Below are 22,975 nucleotides of genomic sequence, written 5' to 3' on the forward strand. Positions count from 1 at the left end.
ACCGACCATATCCATTGTTAAATAACAATAGCCACTCTCATTACTCAGCCGCTCGTTAACGTCCCAGCCCAACCACCGCAAAACACTAACTTTATCAGCGCCCGACGTCAAATATCTACCGATCTCAAACTACATCTCTCACGGGCACAATCGACTCAAAATAAACGAAGTGGACAAACCAAAACGATCCCGGCCTCGCCAGATGCGTATCGACGCGCCAAAAAGCAAAATTCAATTTTCGAATCCTGATGATATGACATTTCCCGCGTTCCTTTTTTTGAAACGCCCGCGAATTGTCAACCGTGGCATAGACAACGAGCCTATTTGAATACGAGCGATTTGAATATAAAGGTCGGCATTCACGTGTCGCCGCCATACATCAACCGAGAAGGCTTTAAGTCTTGCGAGCGCTTTTCGGACACAAATAAGCGTCGTGATGTTCGACAGGATGCGCATAATACGCTCCGATTTAATCCAGAACGGCTGCGACGGTATTTATGAGACGCATGTGATGAAAACGCTCTTACTGTGCAGCGTTTCGCGAATGGGGTGTGAAAATGTTAATAGCGCTAACTGGCCCTCAACCTCATTCTGTCGGCGCTGATGTAAAAGACATCTTTAAGTACAGCATTAAAATAATCATTTATAATATTTATAGCGTGTAAACGTCGATATTAAAGCAGTAGACACCCACGACAGAGAGTCGTATCGTCCGCCGCCATATTTCATTTGGCCACAATTACAACCATTAAACGGGGCGCAACTCTTTGATATGAGCTTTTTTATTTATTATAGCAAACTTATTAGGATACTGTGGCATTAATGATGACAGATGAGGCCAGGTATCTCGGCTTAATGCGTTTGTGCCGGTACTGCGCGCCGATCGGCTCAGTCGCCGAGAAAAAAAAAGCGTTAGGTAAATTATTTCGTATGGGGACGTAAATGAGAGTGCAGTACACTGTGGGCGGTTACAAATTGCTTTACAGGTGTTATTTTCTTGCAGCAGAATAATTGCTTAATCGGAAACTTAATCCTTACCTAAGTATATGTAGGTATGGTGTAGTAATCTTTACGACTATATAGAAAGTTATCTAGTTAACCTTTAATGAATTGTCACACTTATTACTGAAGTACTGAAGAGAGAAAAGTACTGAAAAACCTAGGTTGACATCTATTCAACTGGATATATTCCTTCACATATATGGTATGGATACTACATAGCACCTATCTAATATTATTCATAAACATGGTAATTACATGCCTGACGTGTGATTATAATTTGAGTCCACAAGACATGGTCTTTCAAAACATGATACGGTGAACAAATTGAAAACAACGATTAATGATTGTATAACCGTAATCTGCATAAACAAGGCTGCGTTATCTCAATACTCATAGAAAACTAATGCCTTGCTTACATTTTGTTAACACGAAATAAATGACTCGCATTATACGTCCAATTTAATTATCAACTCATTATTTTCTACGGGTGACCCCTTCAATTCTAGGAAATCCTTTTGAATTCAGAACATCAATCGGTTCAAGAGACAATTTGTTTTCTTTTTACAACAAATGTAAAGACAGAAAGAAATTTGAACGTGACCTTTTTCGTTGCGCTCCAAGAGGTCTGACGGAGTCATAGACAAATTAGCACAGATCGAATCTATTTCGAATTTGAATAGCGAAGGCTGCGAACGGAAACACGTTGTTTTTACCGCGTTTTAATTTAATTTGAATTCGGAATGTCGTCCGGCGCGCGGCACCCCGTCGCGTTTACAAATGGCGTCGATACATCAACCAGATGATATCTCTTTCAATTTTTGAAAGCGGCCATGGACACCGAATTAATAAATGGCTATTATAGAAAAAATTAACCCCACAAGGTGAAGTATTCGAGGCGTCGGAGTTAAATTTCCAATCTACATGAAGGTACTTTTATTCCTTTTGAAATATTATTATAATCGATGCATTAAAATTATTGATGGAATGTAAATTTATACCTCCTATTGAACGAAATCTTAGCTCTTCAAACAAAAGTAATAATGCAGGAGAAGCGTCAATGCTGTTCTGGAGGGCACGAAGAATTCTTCATCATTAAGCAATTTAGCTGAAAGTGCCCTTCCAGCCTTCTGGACATCATCCATCCATCCATTCATTCATATCTTTACATTAATAAAATTGTAATTGGCCGTCTTTAATTGAAATCTATTATATGGTTTCCTCAGATATCTTTGTCTAGTCCAACTCAAAAAGAAACTCTTGTACAAACATTTCACCCCAAACCCTCTAATGGGGGAAATACAGTGGGTCAGTTTCTTTTCGTTTTTTAGCGCGGACAAAGTCGTATCACAGTAAACATTAGTATATGTATTATGTAGGTACGAGTATCTTAATAGTAAGTATGTAACCTCATCATCTTGGAATGAACCCCGCGGGCTCTAAAGCAACACAGAGTACGCAACCGATAACGCAGAATATTACTGTGTGTTTTTTTATTAGATAGGTACTGCTATTAGGTACTACTAATTAAACTTACCTACCTTAATTCGCCATACATACAGTCACGTCTTTAGTTGTAAAAGGCAACTAAGGGAAAGGCTTTTAAACTTGGGACTCTTCTCAGGCGATGGGCTAACAACCTGTCACTATTAGAATATCAATTCTATCATTAAGCCAAATAGCCGAACTAGGCCTATCAATCTTTTCAAGATTGTTGGCCGTGTCTACCCCGCGAGGGATAAAGACGTGACTGTTCGGCTATTTGGCTTAATGATAGAATTGATATTCAAATAGGGACAGGTTGTTAGCCCATCGCCTGAGAAGGATCCCAAGTTTAAAAGCCTTTCCCTTAGTTGCCTTTTACAACATACATGGGAAAGAGGTGGAGTGGTCTTTTTCTATTTTGATATTTTTCGATAGTGCCGGGAACCACACGGCTTCGATCCTATTAATTAACTCAACTAAGCTACCAATATGTAAACATTTGCGTTGCGTGCAGTTGGTTAGAGAAACTGAAATCTGAAGTACAAATTCCCCAAGACTTGACTTTCACATGTGTCAAAATTGAAGAAATAAAAAAATGTAACCTTTTTTCGTAAAACCAATGAATTTAGGATTATTTTATGCCTTGGGTTTGTCACTATGTCTGCATATAAATTCCATAATTTAGACATCAAGCTTAAATTGACCATCGTTTCTTCAAATTAAAGGCTTTTTCTACCCCGTCGGGAATAAAGATGTGCCGTTTTGGTTGATTGAGACAAATCAAAGCGCCTGATTAATTTCAATAGCAAATATTACTTTTATCACAATGAAAGTGAACAATAATGCCTACAGTTTTCAACGAAAAAGACTAATTCGAACAGATTTAAAAGTAATTCGTAATAACTGCAACAAATATTCAGATTTTTAGGTCAATCAACATCATAATTGTATTTTTTTAATAGCCGTTTAATAGGTATTCTTTTGCTGGCCCCCACCTTCTGTCAAAGTCATATGTCATTGTCAGTTTGTGAATATAAACAAATGTCAACCACAAAAGTGGGAAGCTTAAAGATAGCACTTTAAAAACTGGAAATTTATTCAATCCCCACCACGGAGACCAGCTTTCACCATGGTACTCGTCTTCCAACACATATACTCCGCCGTGCGGTGCCGTCAGTGCGAGTCCGAAACTAACGCAACTGTTATTTTATTAGGCCTCAGCTATGATCGCCCGAGTGTCCTTCTACCCAACTCTGCTTTACAATGTGGTGATGGAAAAGATCACCAGCCGCCGATGGTACGACCGTATGGATGATACTGTGATTCTCGGAGCACTACCGTTCCAAAGTATGACGAAACAGGTAAGGTTTTATAGGTTATATGCGAAAATTTTGGTGACATGATTTTTCCTAGGTTCCAAGGATTTCTGAGTGAATAGATACTTAACAGGTTTTAGAGTATATTGATAAAACTTAGTTATTACTCACGGTTAGTTAGTTATTACGGTTAACATCAAATTACATATAAAATTCAAAAAATCATATCTCCAGTCTTTGTATTACAAAGGAAAAGCTGTACTATATGTGAGAATAATATCTATTCTAAATACAAGATAATTGCTTAGGCAAACACTTTAATAAGTAAGCAGACTTCATGCACTTTATTTAGTAATTAGTGACCAGCATCTACTGATTGCTTTGATTTATTTCATCCCAAGTTTATTAAAAAAAAAAAAAGATTTTAAGCTGCAGGATAAAATTAACTCTTTTCAGTTGTGAGGTCTTATTTGAAATAGTTTTTTTTTTTTTTTTTTTTTTTTTTTAATCTTTATTTAAATTAAGGACTTTTGTCTTAAAGACACGTCAGTCCCATTGTAACAAATCTTAAATTTAACACAAGGTGCTAATAGAATCGTAAATTACATTACATACCTACAGGTTTGATACTTGTGTGGATTATTATCAAAAGTCCAATAACCCACACAAGCACAAGGAAGCATCAGAAGCAGGTTTGCTCAGAATACATTGTATGCTACCTACATCAAGCCTATTAATCTTAAATTTATCCATAAAAATCTTCCTTGCAGTTTGGTTCTGTTCACATTCCATCAAGAGATGAAATATGTCCTCCACAATACCACAATTTTCACAATTAGGCGAGTTGGTTTTTTTAATTAAGTAAGTAAATTTTCTTGATGGGATATGACCAGATCTTACTCTAATTATTAATTTGACTATCCTTCTAGGTAAATTACTTTTTATGAACCATGGTATACGGGGAGGCTCACTCTGTATAGTTTTGTACCATATGCCTTTTGTTTTTGACCGTTCATTAAAGTGTTCTTTCCACCGATCCTGACACACTAATTTAAATTCTCCTAGATATTCCGAATAGCATGGATGGATATTATATTCTATTCCGTCTGAAAGAGCAGCATTTGCAAGTTTGTCTGCCTCCTCGTTACCACGTATTCCTATATGGGCAGGAACCCATTGCAATTTGACTTTTATATTCCGCGACCTAAATTGTAGAATCTGTGCAAGTACACGAAAGGCTGTCGAGACACCTCTGTTGCCAGAGGCGCATCGAGCCACATGTTGTATCGCGCTTTTACTATCTGAGCAAATAAGAATTTTATCCCAACTGTAGCTTTCCGCATAAGTGAGTGCATTAGAAATTGCAATGAGTTCAAGCGTCATTATACATATTCTATCTTTTACATTAACACTTCCACTGTTATTTAAGGACGGATCGTAAGTCCTGTATTAGCCCTTCTGCTGATTATTTTCTCCCCGTCTTCAGATCTCACCATTAAATATCTTTCGCTTAAGAATGACCAAAAATATTTACAGTACCTACTTCCAACCTGTAGTTCATCCAGAATACATAAAACCCTATCAACAGCCACATTATTGTAGGCATTTTCAATATCTAGGAAGCAAGCCAGTGTTGGTTCATTATCTGTAAAACCTATTTGTATATATGTAACCAAACGGGTCAAACAATCCATACATGACTGTGATTTCCTGAATCCCACGGTGTTCGGAGAGAATATTTCATTTTTTTCTACATACCACTCCAACCGACGCAGCATCATATTGTGGAAAACTTTGCAAATACATGACATCAAAGATATAGGTCTAAGTTTAGGGTCTGTAACTCCATGATCAGAAGCCTTTGGTATTGGTATGATTAAAATATTGCGCCATTGAACTGGAATTTTACCAGAGCGAAAGATTAGGTTGTATAACTTGAGCAAATATCTCTTAGCGTCTAGCGGTAAGTTGTATAACATACTATAAGTAATTTCATCGTCACCTGGCGCAGTATCCTTCTTCTTCAAACAGCACTCTAATTCTGCAATTGTAAAATCTGACTCAAGATTATCATTTCGAGATGTAAAGATTTGTGGTTCTTTTGTTACTGAGTCTGGCGTAAGAGATGATAATAGGCTCTCCTGCTTATCCAGTGGAACAAACTGTCTACTTCTTTTATCACCTTTCATCCATCTCATTCGTCGCCACATTTCAGATGCTGAAGTGTTTTCGTCAATTGAGTCACAGAAGTTATACCAGTGCGCCGTCTTAGCTTCCCTTATTAATTTGTAAGCTTCTTTCGTCTTTGATTCCAACAAAGTGAGATTGTACGGGGTAGGATTTCGCCGAAATGAACTAAGGGCCAATCTTCTCTCAGCCACCGCTTTTGACAAGGACTGGTTCCAATAACTCCGGGGTTTAAATTCAGACTCTGGATCCGCACAAATTTTAACCATCGGTATACTTGCATCCGCCGCTGTTTTAAGATGAGATATTAAAAAGTCATACATTTCCTGTATATGTGACTCATCCAATGAATTAAAGTTTTGAATGTTGTCCTGACTGAACGAATCCTCCATACTTTCGATAAAAACCGACCAATTAGTTTTCTTGTAATTACGTTTAGGTAACCTATTACCATGTTTGGGAATACTTGTACTTAATTTAATCATCAAATGATCACTGCCTAAATTTTCGTTAATAACATGCCAGTCAAAGGTTAATACAATGTCATTAGAAATAAATGATATGTCTGGTGATGTCTGTTGTAGGTTCCCATTAACTAATTTAACTCGAGTTTGTGAGCCATTGTTCAAAAAACTATAATCATTTTCCAAAGAAGAGTCTAAAAGTTGACTACCCCTAGAGTCTGATCTAGACGACCAGTTCCTAGAATGGCCATTAAAGTCACCACATATCAGCGTATTTTTTGGGAAAAGGGCGAAAAGTTCATCCCAGTCAGATGACTGTGTACTAGTTGATGATGGACAATACACTGAGATAATGTTTTTTACATACTGACAATTATATAGAAAAACGCCTATAATTTCTATGTCTGAGTTATGCAAGTGTAGCGTTTTAAGTTCACTTCTAATAGACTTATGTACTATTATTGCTACCCCACCATAGGAATCATTCCTATCTTTCCTGTATATATTATAATCTCTTATACGTACATTATCTTCTGAATTTAACCAAGTCTCACTTAATACAGCTACATGAATATTTTCCTTTAGGAGGAGTTCTTGAAAACTAACTAATTTTGGTTTTAAACTCTGCGCATTCCATTGCAAAATATTTATGCGAATATTATTTGTACTAGGTTTAACCATTACTAATGTTAAAGACTTCTAAAATTGTCTCTAAAATTTTTCTTCCCGAAAAGAAATCACTCACAAATACTTTCACTTCTTCAAAAATTGCCACAATCACTGCACTTATTTTCTTCTCAATAGAACTATTCATTGACCTCCATATATTAAATACATTGGCTAACAGTTTCTTCAAATCAAATCTTCTTTTTTTATGTTCTTCAATATCAGATGAACTGTGTTCCTCTTCTTCCATTGTATTTTCTCCGAGACTCTCAACTTGGTTTTCATTGATTTTATATTTCCTCGATTTCTTTGTTTTTGCCTTTTTCTGACTATTTTCTATGTTTCTATCTAGTTTGTTTCCCATATTTTCCTCTCTATGGATGTGTGCACGCGCCACAACTTGACTATATGTCGGCTGATAAGTAGCTTCAGTTAGATTGGATGTTATCTCTAATGGTTGAGTGGGTCTTAGCGAATTTTCTTTTTGACTATTATCCATGACTAACTCAAGAGCTATTTTATATGGAACATTATCTTTGCTCATAACAAGACGTATTTCTTTTTCTTTACGATAAATTGGGCAAGATCTATCTAAAACCAGATGTAGACCTTTGCAGTTAAGGCATTTGAAAGTTTTTAAGTCGCAATTATTGTGTTCTGTACTTCCACACTTTGGACATAATATTTTCTTAATCGGGCATACTTTGATCATATGACCAAATTTCCAGCACCCCGAGCATTGCGTTACAGGAAAAATATAATTTTCAACATTGAAATTGCAATCAAATGCGGTCACATATATGGGTAGTGATTTGCCTTCAAAACATATCCTGACACTTTCACTTTCTACCCATTTCCCGCTATAGTCTAAACGTTTAAGTCTTTTAACAGCTAATATTTTAATATCGCTTCGCAAAATTCCAAATATTTCTTCTTCTGAAAATTCTAAGTCTACACCCCTTATTATTCCATATACTATATTGGATTCTAAAGTTTTCCGACAATTATACTCGAGTTTTTTAAAATTTTCATTTTCGATCAACTTCGTAGCGTCTGTATCTTTCTCAAAGCAAATAAAAACTTTAAAAGGTGATTTATATTTTATCCGGTTGACATTACATATATTTTCATTACGTAATAATTTCGCTAAAGCCATTTGTTTTGGTAATTCTTTTTTGGAGGTTATACAAACTTCAAATTTCGTTATCTCGTCAGATCTAGTTAAATTTCCCCCTGCTATATTATTGGAAAAACTTCTCAGCAGACGTTTTTTCCTCCTACTGACTTCAACAAATCCTTCTTCACTATTTGTATCATCGTCACATTTTTTCCTTTTTTCTAACCTAATTTCATTTTTTTCCAACTCCGAAAATTTTTCTAATCTGCTGTCAAGAATTTGGTTCATTTGTATTTCGCACTCCTTTATTATGTCTGAATCACTTTTGTCACTCTCATCTACAGAATTATCATCGTCCATGATGAGGGTAGACCGAGAACAAAGTCAACGGCAATGCGAGCAAATTTGTCTAACTCAGTACGTGTGCGAACTTACCGACCGCTCACGCGACACTGGAAATAGTTTTGTTTAATAGATAGTCTTCTATCTCCATGTACCTACTACTTACCACTGTGACCTACAAAACACAACAATCAATTAAAGACCCAGAGTGTGTCTTTTTGACAATAATCCTGGATTAAGTTTTTACATAAAGAAACTCCCATCTGCACTCTCCAACCTTTGCAAGGGAACTTAATCAATATAACTAAATAAATAACTAATAAATATGTGTATGTTCCTGGCGCTCAGCACTTTAATCTTTCCCATGGATGACGTAAAATGCAATTTTGGGGAAGGCTAATAAACTAGGGATTCTTCTTGTTGGCGATGGGCTAGGTACCTGTCACTATTTGAATCTCAATTTCATCACTTAGCCATTAGTGAATTGTGAATTGCCGTGGCCTTTCAGCCTTCTCAAGACTGTTAGCTCTGTCTAGAATATAGATCTGACTATGTATGTATGTATGAAGTTAATTCTTCCTTGACTGTACCAAAATCATACATACATATTGTCACGTCTATATCCCTTGCGGGGTAGACAGAGCCAACAATCTTGAAAAGACTGAATGACATTCAGCTATTTGGCTTTATGATAGAATTGAGATTCAAATAATGACAGGTTGCTAGCCCATCGCCTAAAAAAAGAATCCCAAATTTTGTAAGCCTATCCCTTAGTCGCCTTTTACGACATCCATGGGAAAGAGATGGAGTGGTCCTATTCTTTTTTCATTGGTGCCGGGAACCACATGGCATACCATACCAAAATCATTCACTTTAAAATATTAAAGTTTCCCCTATTTCCTAATATTTCTCTTATCAATTAAAAAAAATAATTTACATACTTGAACTCATTAAAATGTTTGTATTTTGCACTATTGACCTGTATTAACCCAAAATAAGATAATACCAAGTATTGCCCAATTATTTTCTGATAATTTTTAATTACTCATTACAAACATTTAATTTTTGTTTATCCTACTAATAATATAAATGTGAGTATGTTAGGATGTCAGTATGGATGTTTGTTACTCTTTCACGCAAAAACTACTGAACCGATTACAATGAAATTTGGTATGTAGGTAGCTGAAGACCCAGAATAACATATAGGCTACTTTTTATCCCGGAGTTCCCGCGGGATTGATTCCACGCGGACGAAGTCGCGGGCGGCCTCTAGTATTGTCATAAATGTTCAATATTTCAGTTAGAATTTTGCATCCTCACCACTCTGGAGAAGAGCCCGTGGTTTGCCTTTGACCATGGATCCTGAATTGGGTGAGTCAGGTTTTTACACGAATCAACTCCCATCTGACCTATTCAGGGGAACTTAATCCGTATTGGATTGATCATGGTTACACATCCAGTTGCCTCAATGTGCAGGTTTCCTCACAATGTTTTCCCTCACCGTAATAGCATCGATAAGTATTCAAACTAATGTACATAACTTCGAAAATAGTTGTTGTTTCTACTAATCGGTAAAACAGTTCAATGTTTATTGATATGTTTACACAATTTATCAAACTTTAAAAATGTTTTGTAAACCCTAATTTCAGTTGAAGGAAGAGGAAAATATGAAGGGTGTGGTGTCTATGAACGAAACATACGAACTGAAGATCTTTTCCAACGACGCCGAGGTATGTTTATATATATGTACTAACATGAAATCACACTTTTTTCCTCTTTTATTTTTAAGTTTATACATACATATAGTCACGTCTATATCCCTGGCGGGGTAGACAGAGCCGGCAGTCTTGAAAGACTAAAAGGCCATAAAAATAATAAAGACCATATCGGCTAAATAACATAACAACGCCATCTAGCGTAAATCGGTAGAACTACAACGTGGACAATTACATCACGTTGCATGTCCTTTCCTAAAAATCACAAACAATCATTGCAAGTAAATGAGATGGAGATCAGAAGAATGGGAAGTCAGACAACGGTCTCTTCTCTAGTGAGAAGAGAAGATACGCGTGGGAAGTGGAAGATATAAGAGTCATCAATTACCCAAACTAAATTTCTGCATTTTGTGTTCTTGACTAGTTTTTTTCTTTTACACAGTGTCATTACCATAAATCTGCCCTGGTATAACTAAAATGCCGTTATCTGCCAAATCCTTGTTTTAAGTAAAACGTTAAAAATGCGGTAAAAATTTAAACTGAAGACATTCATCAATTAGAACGCCTATTTATGACTTAAAGGTACCAAAAAGTCGTATATACAGATCGAAAGAGATTTTTTTTCTTATTCTACTGGTAAAAAGGTGAAAATCCTGATGTCAGATAACGGCATTTTAGTTATACCACGGCAGAAATGGCGCCATGTTGTCACTTCCCGATCAATAGATACGCTTGTGAACCAACAAGTCAATATTTTCTTTGTACATTTTTTATATCTTTAAGGCAAAATGGAATGGTGTTTGAAAATAACCTCTATTTCTAAACACAATAAGATACAATTCAATGTCGAACATTGTCATTTGAAAATGAATTCAAATACCAAGTGATAAGGTTTATTTTTCGACTGCTAGTTGAAGACGGATAATGACAGTTTAAATCTTTTGATTTCCATAACAATTATTCGAAAGATCAGTAGATCAGGTTATCAGTGATAACCTACGATTAAATAAAGATAATTATTAGGTACCTCAACTCTCTCACACTTATTGTACAAGAGAAATTATAGTCATACAAATACTTACAAACCTTTTTATTGGTGCCGTGTGGTTCCAAAGAATAGGACCACTCCATCTCGTTCCCATCTGTCTGTAAGATTTGTCAGATTTGTGAGAAAAATTGTACCTCTTGTGTTGCAAAGAGACACGTCACATTCACTTTTGGCGCCAAAAACCATAAAATTCAAATGTCGAATCGCTAACTCCTGTTTCAGAAATGGCGCGAACAAGGCATCGAGTTTCTACAGCTGGCAACTACGGACATCTTCGAATCTCCCGACCAGGACAAACTGTATGAGGGTGTCAAATTTATCAACAGGTAAACTAGTTAAATTACTTTCACACTTTCTCATCATAGAGTTTTATTTTGGCCCTGAAAACCAGAAGTGGTACATCATAGCCAGTACTTTTTAAGAATGCTAAATGTGAAGAGGTTGACTCCTGAACAGATTTTGATGAAATTTGTTTGGTACAGAGATAAGAGTTGACGCTGAGGAAGAATATAGGCTACTTTACATAAATATGGTCACGTCTTTATCCCTTGTGGGGTAGACAAAGCCAACAGTCTTGAAAAGACTGATCGGCCGCGTTCAGCTATTTGGCTTATTGATAGTATTGAGATCCAAATAGTGACAGGTTGCTAGCCCATCGCCTAAAAAAAGAATCCCAAGTTTGTAAGCCTATCCCTTAGTCGCCTTTTACGACATCCATGGGAAAGAGATGGAGTGGTCCTATTCTTTTTTGTACAGGGGATGAAAGATTGTATAGGGGATGAAAGGTTAGTGAACAAAGTCGCGGGCAACCGTTAGTTATGTTATAATCTTGCGCAGGTTTCTACCAGTGGGCAGCAAAATAGCAGGGGTGCCAACCGACGGGTTGCAAGTGGACTCCGGTACTGTGTACGTACATTGCAAAGCGGGGCGCACGCGCAGCGCCACGCTCGTCGGCTGCTACCTTATGCTGGTGAGTGCCCAGACAGCTGGCTGCTTATAAGGTTTCTAACATCATCATCATCTTATTACAGTACATCCTCGCCTCTGTGGAGAGGAGGTCGGGGCGCGTATTTTGATTATAATCCTGGATTAAGTCAGGTTTTTACTCCAATCAACTCCCGTCTCACCATTGCAGCTTTTTTCTATATTTAAAAAAAGGCTTTAATCACTTGGTGTGATTTGGCAGCCTTATGGAGAATTTTAGACTGAAAAGTTGTCATCTCGCAAAGAGTTTTACACAGATTGAGTTAGCCTCGAAGTAAGTTCGAGACTTGTGTTACGAGATGCTAACTCAACGATACTATATTTTATAATAAATATTTATATAGATAAACATCCAAGACCCAGGCCAATCAGAAAAAGTTCTTTTCTCATCATGCCCTGGCCGGGATTCGAACCCGGGACCTCCGGTGACACAGACAAGCGTACTACCGCTGCGCCACAGAGGCCGTCGAGGTAAACTGAAAAGGCAACAGAGGTACATTACCTTTGCCCGAACTGGAAATCAAACTCCTGAAGTTCTTCTATCTCTCTGTCAAATTTCATCAAAATCTATCTATTAGTTTTTGAACTTATTAGCTCACTTTATTCTTAACATTGATGATGATAATGTATATTATCCTCAGAGGAACGGTTGGTCCCCCAACGAAGCGGTGGAGTACATGCGAAGCAGGCGTCCCCACATCCTCCTACATACGAAGCAATGGGAAGCACTCGATATATTTCACAGGAGACACGTGAAATCATAGTAAATTAATAGAGTCATATTGTAGAACTAAGTTATTGAAATGCCGAAAAAGGGTTTAAAGGAAAAGCCAAAAATAACCGTACACTAATTAGTTGAAGCTTAACATGAAAGACAACATTTTTTATTGTATTTAATATGTTGTTAGTGTTGCTGTTTAAGAGAATTTATTTTTAATAGTTAGTGGCAACACTGAACAGTTTAACGTCTTAACACTACCATACACGCATAGATCAGTGAGTCACTGGATCACATCACTCCCTGGACCGCAAGCAAATATCTCAACCTACATACATGTTATCCCTTACGGGGTAGGTAGAGACTACAGTCTGAAAGACCACGACCAGCTGTATAGCTTAACGATGGAACTGAGATTCAAATAGAGACAGGTTGCAAAACCATCGCCTTAAAAAAGAATACAAAGATCTTATCCCTTGTTCGACTTTTACTATCTACACAGGAAGAGTATCCATCTGGCACAAACCATGTTATTTTTTGGTTATCAGCATGGAAGCTGAGAATCAATGTTTAAAAATATTTGTCTGTGCTGTCTAAGACAACACGAAGTCTATTGCGATTTCAAAACTTATGTTAATGATTGCACAAAGGACAAAGTCACATTAGAAAATAAGGCAATTACAGGTTCTAAAATTAAATTTTTTAATTAGTTAATGTATTATTAGATATTCGAGACAAAAAGACAATTATTATTTTTTTTATTTTCATATACTAACCACGGTATTTATAAGTGCTTTTTTTTATTTTACTTCGTTTTCATCTGAGAAGTTACCATGTTCTTATAGTGTAATTTTTGTACCTCATGTGATGTTCTTTTCTTTTCTTTCAAACCAGTCACGATTTTATTGTTACAAATTTAAGTAGTACTTTTTGTTTGAAATGTTTTTAAGGTAGGTAAATATAGTCAAACTTTCTCACAAACAATACCAAATGTAAGTGCTTAATAATGACATTTTGTACAGTATTTTATATGAAATGAAATAATTTATTGTATAAATATAATAATATACGCAATTCAAGTTATTAACGCTATGTTTTATTCAATATCTTAATATTTTATGCTATGGGATTGAGGGGGTATTTATATCAATACAATTACTTATTTTATTAGAATACAAAGAAGTCAATACAACCACGGAAATATGGTAGAAATATAAAAATAAAAATTCCTTTCAATTCTTGAAAACAAGTGACCGGAATAACATATATATGAGAATAAGTACCTAATATTAAACTTTCGCATTACATTTAAAATAATACGGGTATTAAACACACACCTAACGTACCTTTATTTCATCTCGGATGTTTCCAATTCGAGAGTCGCTCGGTGACCAGCGGATCATTGTAACATGATTCGAAACGTCCAAAATAAAATAAAGGTAGGTACATTACGTGCGCGTCCTGGTGAAGGGTCAGGTCAAAAGTATCCGAAACCGCCGAGCTTGCATGAAGAGAGTTATGAATGTGGATGAAGCGAAGGAAGTATGCAGAGATCGTGGCAAGTGGAAAGAGATAGTCTCTGCCTCCCCCTCCGGGAAAGAGGCGTGTGATTTTATGTAATATGTATGTATGTACGTGCGCGTTTAATACCTGTATTATTTATAAATACTTAGTATTTGGAAAGCCGTAAACCGGATATTTTTTTAAACAAAATCCAGGTCTTGTTGTATGTATGTACTGATGAGTATAAAAATAAAAAACAAATGCTTCAACTAAATCATTTAATAAGTAATCAATAAGTTAATTTACATCAATAGGTCCAACGCTCACAGCACTTTTTGAAAAAGTTATGCCGTTATTACTTATTGCAATAAAAAAATCACGATTAAAAAAAATTGTGCAAAATACACATATAATAAGTACCCTTTATTGTCTGAGAAGACCAGATTACTGACATGCGCGTAAGCAAAAATATATGCTAAATAATGTAAAATGGCGGTATGTAACAGATTAAATAAATCAAAAGATGGTTTTGTTTTTCAATAATGGCACTGCAAGTGAGTTATCAAGATCTATTGAGATATGAAATTTTACACTATAATACTTGTCAATAGCCTTAACTTTTAACTCATTGCGTACAAAATACGTAATTGATACGATCGTAGGTACGTAGTTAAAAATGAAAATACGCCTTTTTGCGTATCGGCTAGTATTTTTCAAATGACATGTTTTAAGGTACAAATTTGTTGACACGCAAAGTTACCAGAATATAAATGCGATCGATAAAAACTAAATTATTAATTAATTGCATTTTTTGTAAAATATGTTTGTACTGTTAAAAAACACTGCTGTAGTACAACTACCTAATGCAAGTTTTAATTTCAGTTATTGTTCTCTTTTCAAATAAATATTCTGGCAACACTAACGGCCGCGTTCCATCTGAAGTTAGCTACAAACTTACGCGCGATTTTCAGACTTGACCGACCACAACTGTCTGACCGTGCCGGCTATACCGACATCGTGTCCTATAACGTAGAACAAGCCGCCGAGGGTCGCTATTGAAACTAAATAAACAAGGATTACGGCTAATTTTGCTAGCACCGGCCCCACGACTGAGGCACGCGCGTAATCCACTGCTATCGCCTCTAGACCCCTGAAATAAAAAGGAACGTCCGTGTAACTTATTGTAAAACCACAGAAGAACATAGGAGAATGAAGAAGATGGATTTTGACGGATTGGGAATTTTCCCTAATTCAATATATATATAATATTTAAATTTAAATTAATATTTACTTTGTCAATACGTCAAAATCCTTTGTTCTTTTTAATACTCCATAAAAAGGTTTAAGTTGGCTCATTAAAACAACAGATGTACCACAAAACCATCAAATTGTGGCGTGTCCAATCGTTTTTGTCACACTGTCCCACTGAAGACGGCTTATTTGTCAACCAACAACCATCGCGCGATAGATATTTTATGAATTTCCTTAGGCTACCCCCCTGTAATTCTTCACTGTTCAGAACCAACAAATAAACATTTCCATCTAAACACCTCTTTTGAATCTAAATTTAACAACACAATGAATTTAGATAACCTTTTTATCTTAATATTTCTTAGGCGCAGGCTTCTTCATATTCCTCCATATTTTCCAGAAAGATCTACACATGCCAATATCGTTGAATATCAGATAGAAGAGTCCTCCGAGAATGACCACTGTTATAGCATAGACAATTCCCATGAACACTTTGGGTACAACGGGCCCGAAGAGTAGGACTCGAACATATTCTACTACCATAGCTTCCAAGCCCCTAGGAGAAGGAAAGGTTAAGGATAGGTATTAAGGACAAGGAGCAGTAATATTGTTAGACTAGGACAGCGGAAATCATTCTTTGGGGACTTCTTGAATGAGCATTTATTTCTTTTCGCTCATTAAAAGAAATGTAAAAGACCTTACCTGCATTCTGTGAATCTAGAGAATTTGTAACGTATATTTTCTAAGAGAATCTTGAAATACCAGAAGAATTGGAAACCTTAAGTAGGAGAAGTTTAACTTAACTTTTAAGTTATAGAACTATGTGGGGGATGTAATGTACAGGAGGAATGAGGAGACTGAGGAAGGGTTTTCATATTTGTATGACAAGTTAAAATATTAGATTAAGAAAAGAAGTGATAATAGCAATCTCACCAAAAACTATGGGCTGTGATCAGAATAGCGAGCACCGAGTCAAACAGCTTGTTCGGCATCAGCAGACCGAGCGGGATGAGAGGCACCAAGACTGCAGCGGTCAGTTTCTCCACGACCCACAGCTTGGCGTGGTCATGGGCCTTCTCTTCCGACATGCGTACCATTGATGTTCGGAAGTCGCGGACCTGGAATTTTTTTTATATATGTAATCTTTATGACCACTACTACTTTTAGCCAAAAGAGCTGATTGACATAAGTATAAAAAACATTTAATATCCTCACAGAATGGTGGTGGTCCTGTCTCGTAGTATGGAAGCGAGACGCCTTTTTTATCACGTGTAAAATTATCGCTGTTCCGTTTTACGTCGTATTAAATAGCGAAACAGCAATAGCAGTTAAATACGCAATAAAATGGCTTCGTGCGGGCCACACTATGGGAGCTGTTTTTTTTTTAGGTAAATCTGTTTTCAACCATTTTTCATTGGCAAGGTACATGCAATCCTTTTGCATTTACGCTATGTATATATAAACAACATACATACATTCAAACATACAGTCACGTCTATATGCCTTGCTTGATAGACAGAGTCAACAGTCTTGAACTTGTGGCTACTCTTTTGTTACATATTCTTAATTATGGAGTCAGTTACTTACAGAATTTAAAATAGGTGTGGATTTCTTCGCTTCAAGAAGGGTTATATTTTTAAGTGGCACTATCAAGGGGGTGCTGCTCCGTGCCAGGGACTGTGTTGAGAAGCGCATGCATTGCTGTTGCAAGCGGCTTGCACAAGCTAGAAATATGAAAAAAAATATATTATATATGTATTTCTGTTGATTGAAGAGTTCATTTAATTATTAAATAATAACAGCAGAGCTCAAAAGTAACTTAAACTTAAGGATTCCTAAAAAAGACCATCTATATAATCATGTCTATATTCTCTGAGGGGTAGACAGAGGCAGCAATCTTGAAAGGCTAACAGGCCATGTTCAGCTGTTTGACCTTATGATTAAATTGAAATTTAAACAGTGACATGTTGCTAGCCCATTCTATCCCTTAGTCGCCTTTTACGACTTCCATGGGAAAGAGATGGAGTGATCTTATTGTTTTTACTCTGGTTGTCTATCTAGTCCAAAAAATGTGTTGCTGTTGCTAAGTTACGTATAAACGATACCCTAACCTAACCTAAGGTATATTATCGCGCTATTGAGAGGAACATTAATTTTATTTTGATTGGAACAAATTCGCCTTCATTATTTTCTGTTCGCGAAAATTTTGTCACCTTTCGAAAACAGTACACACCATGTTATGTAATAACAATAGCAAATGTATATTTACCTGGACTACGAAGAAACATTGACAGTGCCATTTTATAAGACTTTTATTTTGAGAAAATTATTGTACAATAATATTATAAAACTGTAATATTTCCGTCGCAAATTTCACAAATAAATTCAGAATTCCGAATTGTTTTCGAAATTCGTTTTGATTGATTGACATTGACGTCTTTCTTTTTCGTGTGTGTGTAACTTACTTGTGACATTGACATTCAACTCAAAGAAAGGGCGAAAACTGCCATTATTAGATCGGAATACATAACAATTGAAGTCAAGTGATGTGTTACTGAAGTGATGTCTCCATTTAATTGATATACTCCTATATATTCTGCGACGCCAATCTCACACAAGACGAGCAAACGTTTATGACATTTGAAATAAACTAACTAGCGGTCGGTGGCACGCTATACTGCACCGTTTAATTACACACAATTAATCTAGTGTGTCCGAGTCGATCAGATCTAGGTCGGACGAAATCAGCAGTTTCTACTTCGAGATACAAAAATAAATGAATGGCATGGCAACACTGATATTAAATGTCATGACATGACAAAGCAGCAAAAACACTAATTTTGTCGAGTCTTTTCTAATAAAAATACAATAAGTTTTGTGCTTACTAGAATTCCTTGATTCTATACAAATATCATGGCTACAACTCTTGAAGATAAATCTATTTGGGAAGATGGTGAGGAAGCTCTCAGTGAGGAAGTGCTTCGTATGCCAACAGATGAGATTATCAGCCGCACGAGACTCCTAGACAATGAAATAAAGATCATGAAGAGCGAAGTGATGCGAATTTCCCACGAGTTGCAAGCCCAGAACGAAAAGATCAAGGAGAATACAGAGAAGATCAAAGTTAACAAAACCCTTCCATACCTTGTTTCGAACGTAATAGAGTTATTAGACGTGGATCCTCAGGAAGAGGAAGAAGATGGTGCAGTCGTCGATCTTGACTCTCAAAGAAAGGGTAAATGTGCAGTAATTAAAACTTCCACACGCCAAACATACTTTTTACCAGTCATTGGTCTGGTCGATGCTGATAAATTGAAGCCTGGAGACTTGGTGGGCGTCAACAAGGACTCTTACCTGATATTGGAAACGCTGCCTGCGGAGTACGATGCGAGGGTGAAGGCTATGGAGGTGGATGAGAGGCCTACAGAACAGTACTCAGACATTGGAGGGTTGGACAAACAGATTCAGGTAAAAATTTCTTATCTTTAGCAAATTAACCTTTGGGGCATCCCAAATTTAAAAAAGTTGCTGTCATTACCTATGCTAGGGTCTTAGGTGCACCACAGGATAGTTTCTAGCCAACAGTTTAGGTATTCAATAACTGAACATTATTTTATTAATAATTTTCATCAGTGTTTGCTATATATCAATCACATACTCACCAATAACACATAAATAAAGAGAATTTAATGAATTTAAGAAATTGCTTTAACAATTTCTGCAATTTAATGTACTGTAAACAAATTGTCTATTTTACAATAGAAATATTCAACTCATTCTTTCAGGAACTCATAGAAGCTGTGGTGCTCCCAATGACCCACAAGGAGAAGTTTGTGAATCTCGGCATCCATCCTCCCAAGGGCGTGCTCCTGTATGGTCCACCCGGCACCGGGAAGACCCTGCTGGCCAGGGCTTGTGCTGCCCAGACCAAGTCCACTTTCCTGAAGTTGGCTGGCCCTCAACTAGTGCAGATGTTTATCGGTGAGTAATTTAACCATCATATATTTTATAATCATGCCACGTTTTGGAAGCAGATGCTACATTTTAAAACTTGCCCCAGCTGAATGTGGCCTTTCAACCTTTTCAAGACTCTTTGAGCTACTCATCAGGGGGATATCCTGTTTACCTGAACTTTTACTAAACCATTCCTGATTTGATCAAAATACTTATGTTCATGAAGTTCAGTATCAATATACATGATCTACGAGCAAACTTAGCATTCAAATTCAAATTCAATATGAATTTATAAGAGCTATGTTGTCCCAAAGATCATAACTCTTTTGAGAAGTGACAGCTCTTCCCTGTTAAGTTCCCTATGAGGCTGGCATAGTCTCACCACTTGGAGATAAAAGTGTCGATAAAAGAAAAAAAAAAAAACATTTCAGAGCCACCCTAAAATATTCGATTCTTTCTAGGTGACGGCGCTAAACTGGTCCGTGACGCCTTCGCCCTCGCCAAGGAGAAAGCACCAGCCATTATCTTTATAGATGAGCTGGATGCCATTGGTACTAAACGTTTTGACTCGGAGAAGGCGGGAGACAGGGAAGTCCAGCGTACCATGCTGGAACTGCTTAATCAACTTGACGGATTCAGCTCTACTGCTGATATAAAGGTAAACTTTACACTCCATAATGCTGTCTCGCTTCTACCTTCTACCGCATAAATCAGCTTTTAGTCCCCATCAAAACTTATTATTTTATTGTATAATAATATTGCCTATGACCAACGTGATATAACATTCTACATTTAAAAACTAATTTCTGAAGTAGTAATTGCGAGTGTTAAATGCAAAATGAACCTCAGGAGGTGTCCACTAAATACTCACGTCATGTTCATTCCCGATTAGATCTTGATCATTACTGGCCAGAATTTAAAATTTTATTCATTGCAACTATTTTGCTACATTAAGGACGTCCTGTACCCGAAACCGCCGAGCTAGCATGAAGAGAGTTATGAATGTGGATGAAGCGAAGGAAGTATGCAGAGATCTTGGCAAGTGGAAAGAGGTAGTCTCTGCCTACCTCTCCGAGAAAGAGGTGTGATTTTATGTATGTATGTATTTTGCTACATTTTTATGGATGGAAATCTATTATAATTCTAGGTGATTGCAGCCACAAACAGAGTTGATATCCTGGACCCAGCATTGCTTAGGTCAGGGCGTTTGGACAGGAAGATTGAGTTCCCGCATCCCAATGAAGAGGCCAGAGCTAGGATTATGCAGATCCACTCTAGGTGAGACTAAATCATGCTTTTTTATTCTCCCAAGTTTAATGTTCCAACGGTGTTTATACGTAAAATATAAATGTACAGTTTTTGAAATGGTATTTTAATACTATGTTTCATGGTATAGACTACTGGGATTGCCACACTATTATTTTTTATTCCCCAGTATTTAAGTATTTTTACATAACGCTCAATGCCAATTGAGGAGCTGATAAAAGTGGCCCTGCTGAGAAAACTTGCCCTGGTGGGAAATTAAGTCACGCACATCATGTACGAATTAAATAAATAAATAAATAATAAATAAATATGGGACAAATTACACAGATTGAGTTAGCCTCGAAGTAAGTTCGAAACTTGTGTTACGAGATACTAACCCAACGATACTACTTATATTTTATAATAAATACTTATATAGATAAACATCCAAACCCAGGCCAATCAGAGAAAGTTCTTTCCTCATCATGCCCTGACCGGGATTCGAACCCGGGACCTTCGGTGTCACAGACAAGCGTATTTACCGCTGCGCCACAGAGGCCGTAATTAAAGTCCATCAGCCCAATGTATATTCTGTAAAAGTTTGATATTCATATTTTTTTAACAGAAAAATGAATGTGAGCCCCGATGTGAATTTCGAAGAGTTATCCCGCTCCACGGACGACTTCAACGGCGCGCAGTGCAAGGCGGTTTGCGTAGAAGCTGGTATGATAGCCCTGCGCCGCTCGGCCACGGCCGTCACCCACGAAGACTTCATGGACGCCATCTTGGAAGTACAGGCCAAGAAGAAGGCGAACCTTAGCTATTATGCTTAGTTTTTAAAATATGTATGGTCAATAAAATTCTGTTAACGCGCCGTGATTTTCATTTTTATTTTGAGCTGGTTAGAGCTTGGTTAAGGAACTTGTTCTTCATATCAGACACACGTATTTACAAACCCAGATTAATTAAAAGTATTGAAAATAAAAAAAAATATTTAAGTAAATATCAATTATTTTCTTGGGAAATGGGTGGTGCTGTTTGGTAAAACTATCAAAGCTGCCGACTATGTTGCAATCAGTTACCCATAATCTACCACCAAACATGTTAAACAGTCGTTTCCTCAATAACTGATCCACTTTCTCGTGGTCCTTTTTGCGTTACGGTACATGCCTACATCAAAACTAAGCAAATCTCTTAACGCGTAAACTTAAGCTACTGAACCAGTCTTAGGTCGTAAGTAAATTCACGCGTATGGATGGCGCTAAATTCGCGCGGGCGAAGCTATGGAAAAGCTAATAACCCTTTTAATGCGCCAAGTAGGTATCACTATTTTAGTTCGGAGCCCAAGGAACCAATTTAGACTTTATATAACCGCCTCATACCAGCCACATAATTTTTAAATCGGTAGAATGGAATGGCCAATTTTGGTACAGGAGAAGCAAGTATTTATATAAAAATTGGAGAGCAACAAAATCCCATCAGAAGACTATTGTAAGATTGTAATAAAGAACAATCATGTGATTCAGAAATTATGAATCTATATAACTGAAGTGGGTTCGACACTAAAAGAGCAACGCGCGTGCGTGTGCTAAATTTGAAACATCGGAATGGACTGTCAAAGTGTCAAAATTCCAGTGAACTCCTAAAATTAAAGTATAAATTTAAGCCAAAAATAAAAATATTTAGGTTAATAGAAATGTGAAATTATTGGTGTTCAAGAAAGCAACCTTCGCAAATCATCAGCGAAGTAAAACCGGCCTTAAATCGTGAGTATCTAACCTAAATTATCAAAATAAACTAAGTGACATTGAAAATAAATAAATTGTGTTATATTACCGCATAATGATATCGATTTCTGGATGTAGGTAGTTTACTGAGAATGCGGTATTATAGTTCGTTGCTTAGCGCTCCAATTACGCTTGGCGATGACTAATTGTTGAATCCTTCCGCATATATTTAATTGGCTATTTTATGTAGGTAC

The 22,975-nt window shown here is 36.7% G+C and overlaps 3 protein-coding genes across 3 annotated transcripts; 2 read left to right on the top strand and 1 right to left on the bottom strand.

Annotated features, from left to right (window-relative positions):
* Positions 1-3,515: 3,515 nt before the first annotated feature.
* Positions 3,516-14,010, top strand: LOC106137856 (phosphatidylglycerophosphatase and protein-tyrosine phosphatase 1). Its single transcript, XM_013338782.2, has 6 exons — positions 3,516-3,616; positions 3,699-3,845; positions 10,226-10,306; positions 11,562-11,665; positions 12,177-12,309; positions 12,965-14,010. Exons 1-6 carry the CDS (start codon positions 3,614-3,616, stop codon positions 13,085-13,087), a joined length of 591 nt encoding a protein of 196 aa, XP_013194236.2. The 5' UTR covers positions 3,516-3,613; the 3' UTR covers positions 13,088-14,010.
* A 798-nt stretch (positions 14,011-14,808) lies between these two features.
* LOC106137882 (succinate dehydrogenase [ubiquinone] cytochrome b small subunit, mitochondrial) lies at positions 14,809-18,253 on the bottom strand. Its single transcript, XM_013338819.2, has 4 exons — positions 18,065-18,253; positions 17,383-17,519; positions 16,729-16,913; positions 14,809-15,694 (listed from the first exon to the last, which is right to left on the bottom strand). Exons 1-4 carry the CDS (start codon positions 18,093-18,095, stop codon positions 15,499-15,501), a joined length of 549 nt encoding a protein of 182 aa, XP_013194273.2. The 5' UTR covers positions 18,096-18,253; the 3' UTR covers positions 14,809-15,498.
* A 327-nt stretch (positions 18,254-18,580) lies between these two features.
* On the top strand, positions 18,581-21,866 carry LOC106137881 (26S proteasome regulatory subunit 6A-B). The gene is made up of 5 exons (XM_013338818.2): positions 18,581-19,263; positions 19,581-19,776; positions 20,211-20,407; positions 20,897-21,027; positions 21,620-21,866. The coding sequence occupies exons 1-5, from the start codon at positions 18,709-18,711 to the stop codon at positions 21,825-21,827; spliced, it is 1,287 nt and encodes a 428-aa protein (XP_013194272.2). The 5' UTR covers positions 18,581-18,708; the 3' UTR covers positions 21,828-21,866.
* The last annotated feature ends 1,109 nt before the right edge of the window (positions 21,867-22,975 follow it).

This window comes from Amyelois transitella, chromosome 18 (genome assembly GCF_032362555.1).
Source record: "Amyelois transitella isolate CPQ chromosome 18, ilAmyTran1.1, whole genome shotgun sequence".
Lineage (NCBI taxonomy): Eukaryota > Metazoa > Arthropoda > Insecta > Lepidoptera > Pyralidae > Amyelois > Amyelois transitella.

Bases quoted from the DNA above. Each gene is read 5' to 3' on its own strand.
- LOC106137856 (XM_013338782.2), top strand. The intron at 10,307-11,561 runs GTATGTTTATAT...CTCCTGTTTCAG, and splicing joins TCTTTTCCAACGACGCCGAG to AAATGGCGCGAACAAGGCAT. The intron at 12,310-12,964 runs GTGAGTGCCCAG...TATTATCCTCAG, and splicing joins TCGGCTGCTACCTTATGCTG to AGGAACGGTTGGTCCCCCAA.
- LOC106137882 (XM_013338819.2), bottom strand. From the start codon at position 18,095: ATGGCACTGTCAATGTTTCTTCGTAGTCCAG. The intron at 17,520-18,064 runs GTAAATATACAT...TCATATTTCTAG, and splicing joins AATGTTTCTTCGTAGTCCAG to CTTGTGCAAGCCGCTTGCAA. The intron at 16,914-17,382 runs GTAAGTAACTGA...AAAAAATTCCAG, and splicing joins CCACACCTATTTTAAATTCT to GTCCGCGACTTCCGAACATC.
- LOC106137881 (XM_013338818.2), top strand. From the start codon at position 18,709: ATGGCTACAACTCTTGAAGATAAATCTATTTGGGAAGATGGTGAGGAA. The intron at 19,777-20,210 runs GTGAGTAATTTA...GATTCTTTCTAG, and splicing joins ACTAGTGCAGATGTTTATCG to GTGACGGCGCTAAACTGGTC. The intron at 20,408-20,896 runs GTAAACTTTACA...TTATAATTCTAG, and splicing joins GCTCTACTGCTGATATAAAG to GTGATTGCAGCCACAAACAG.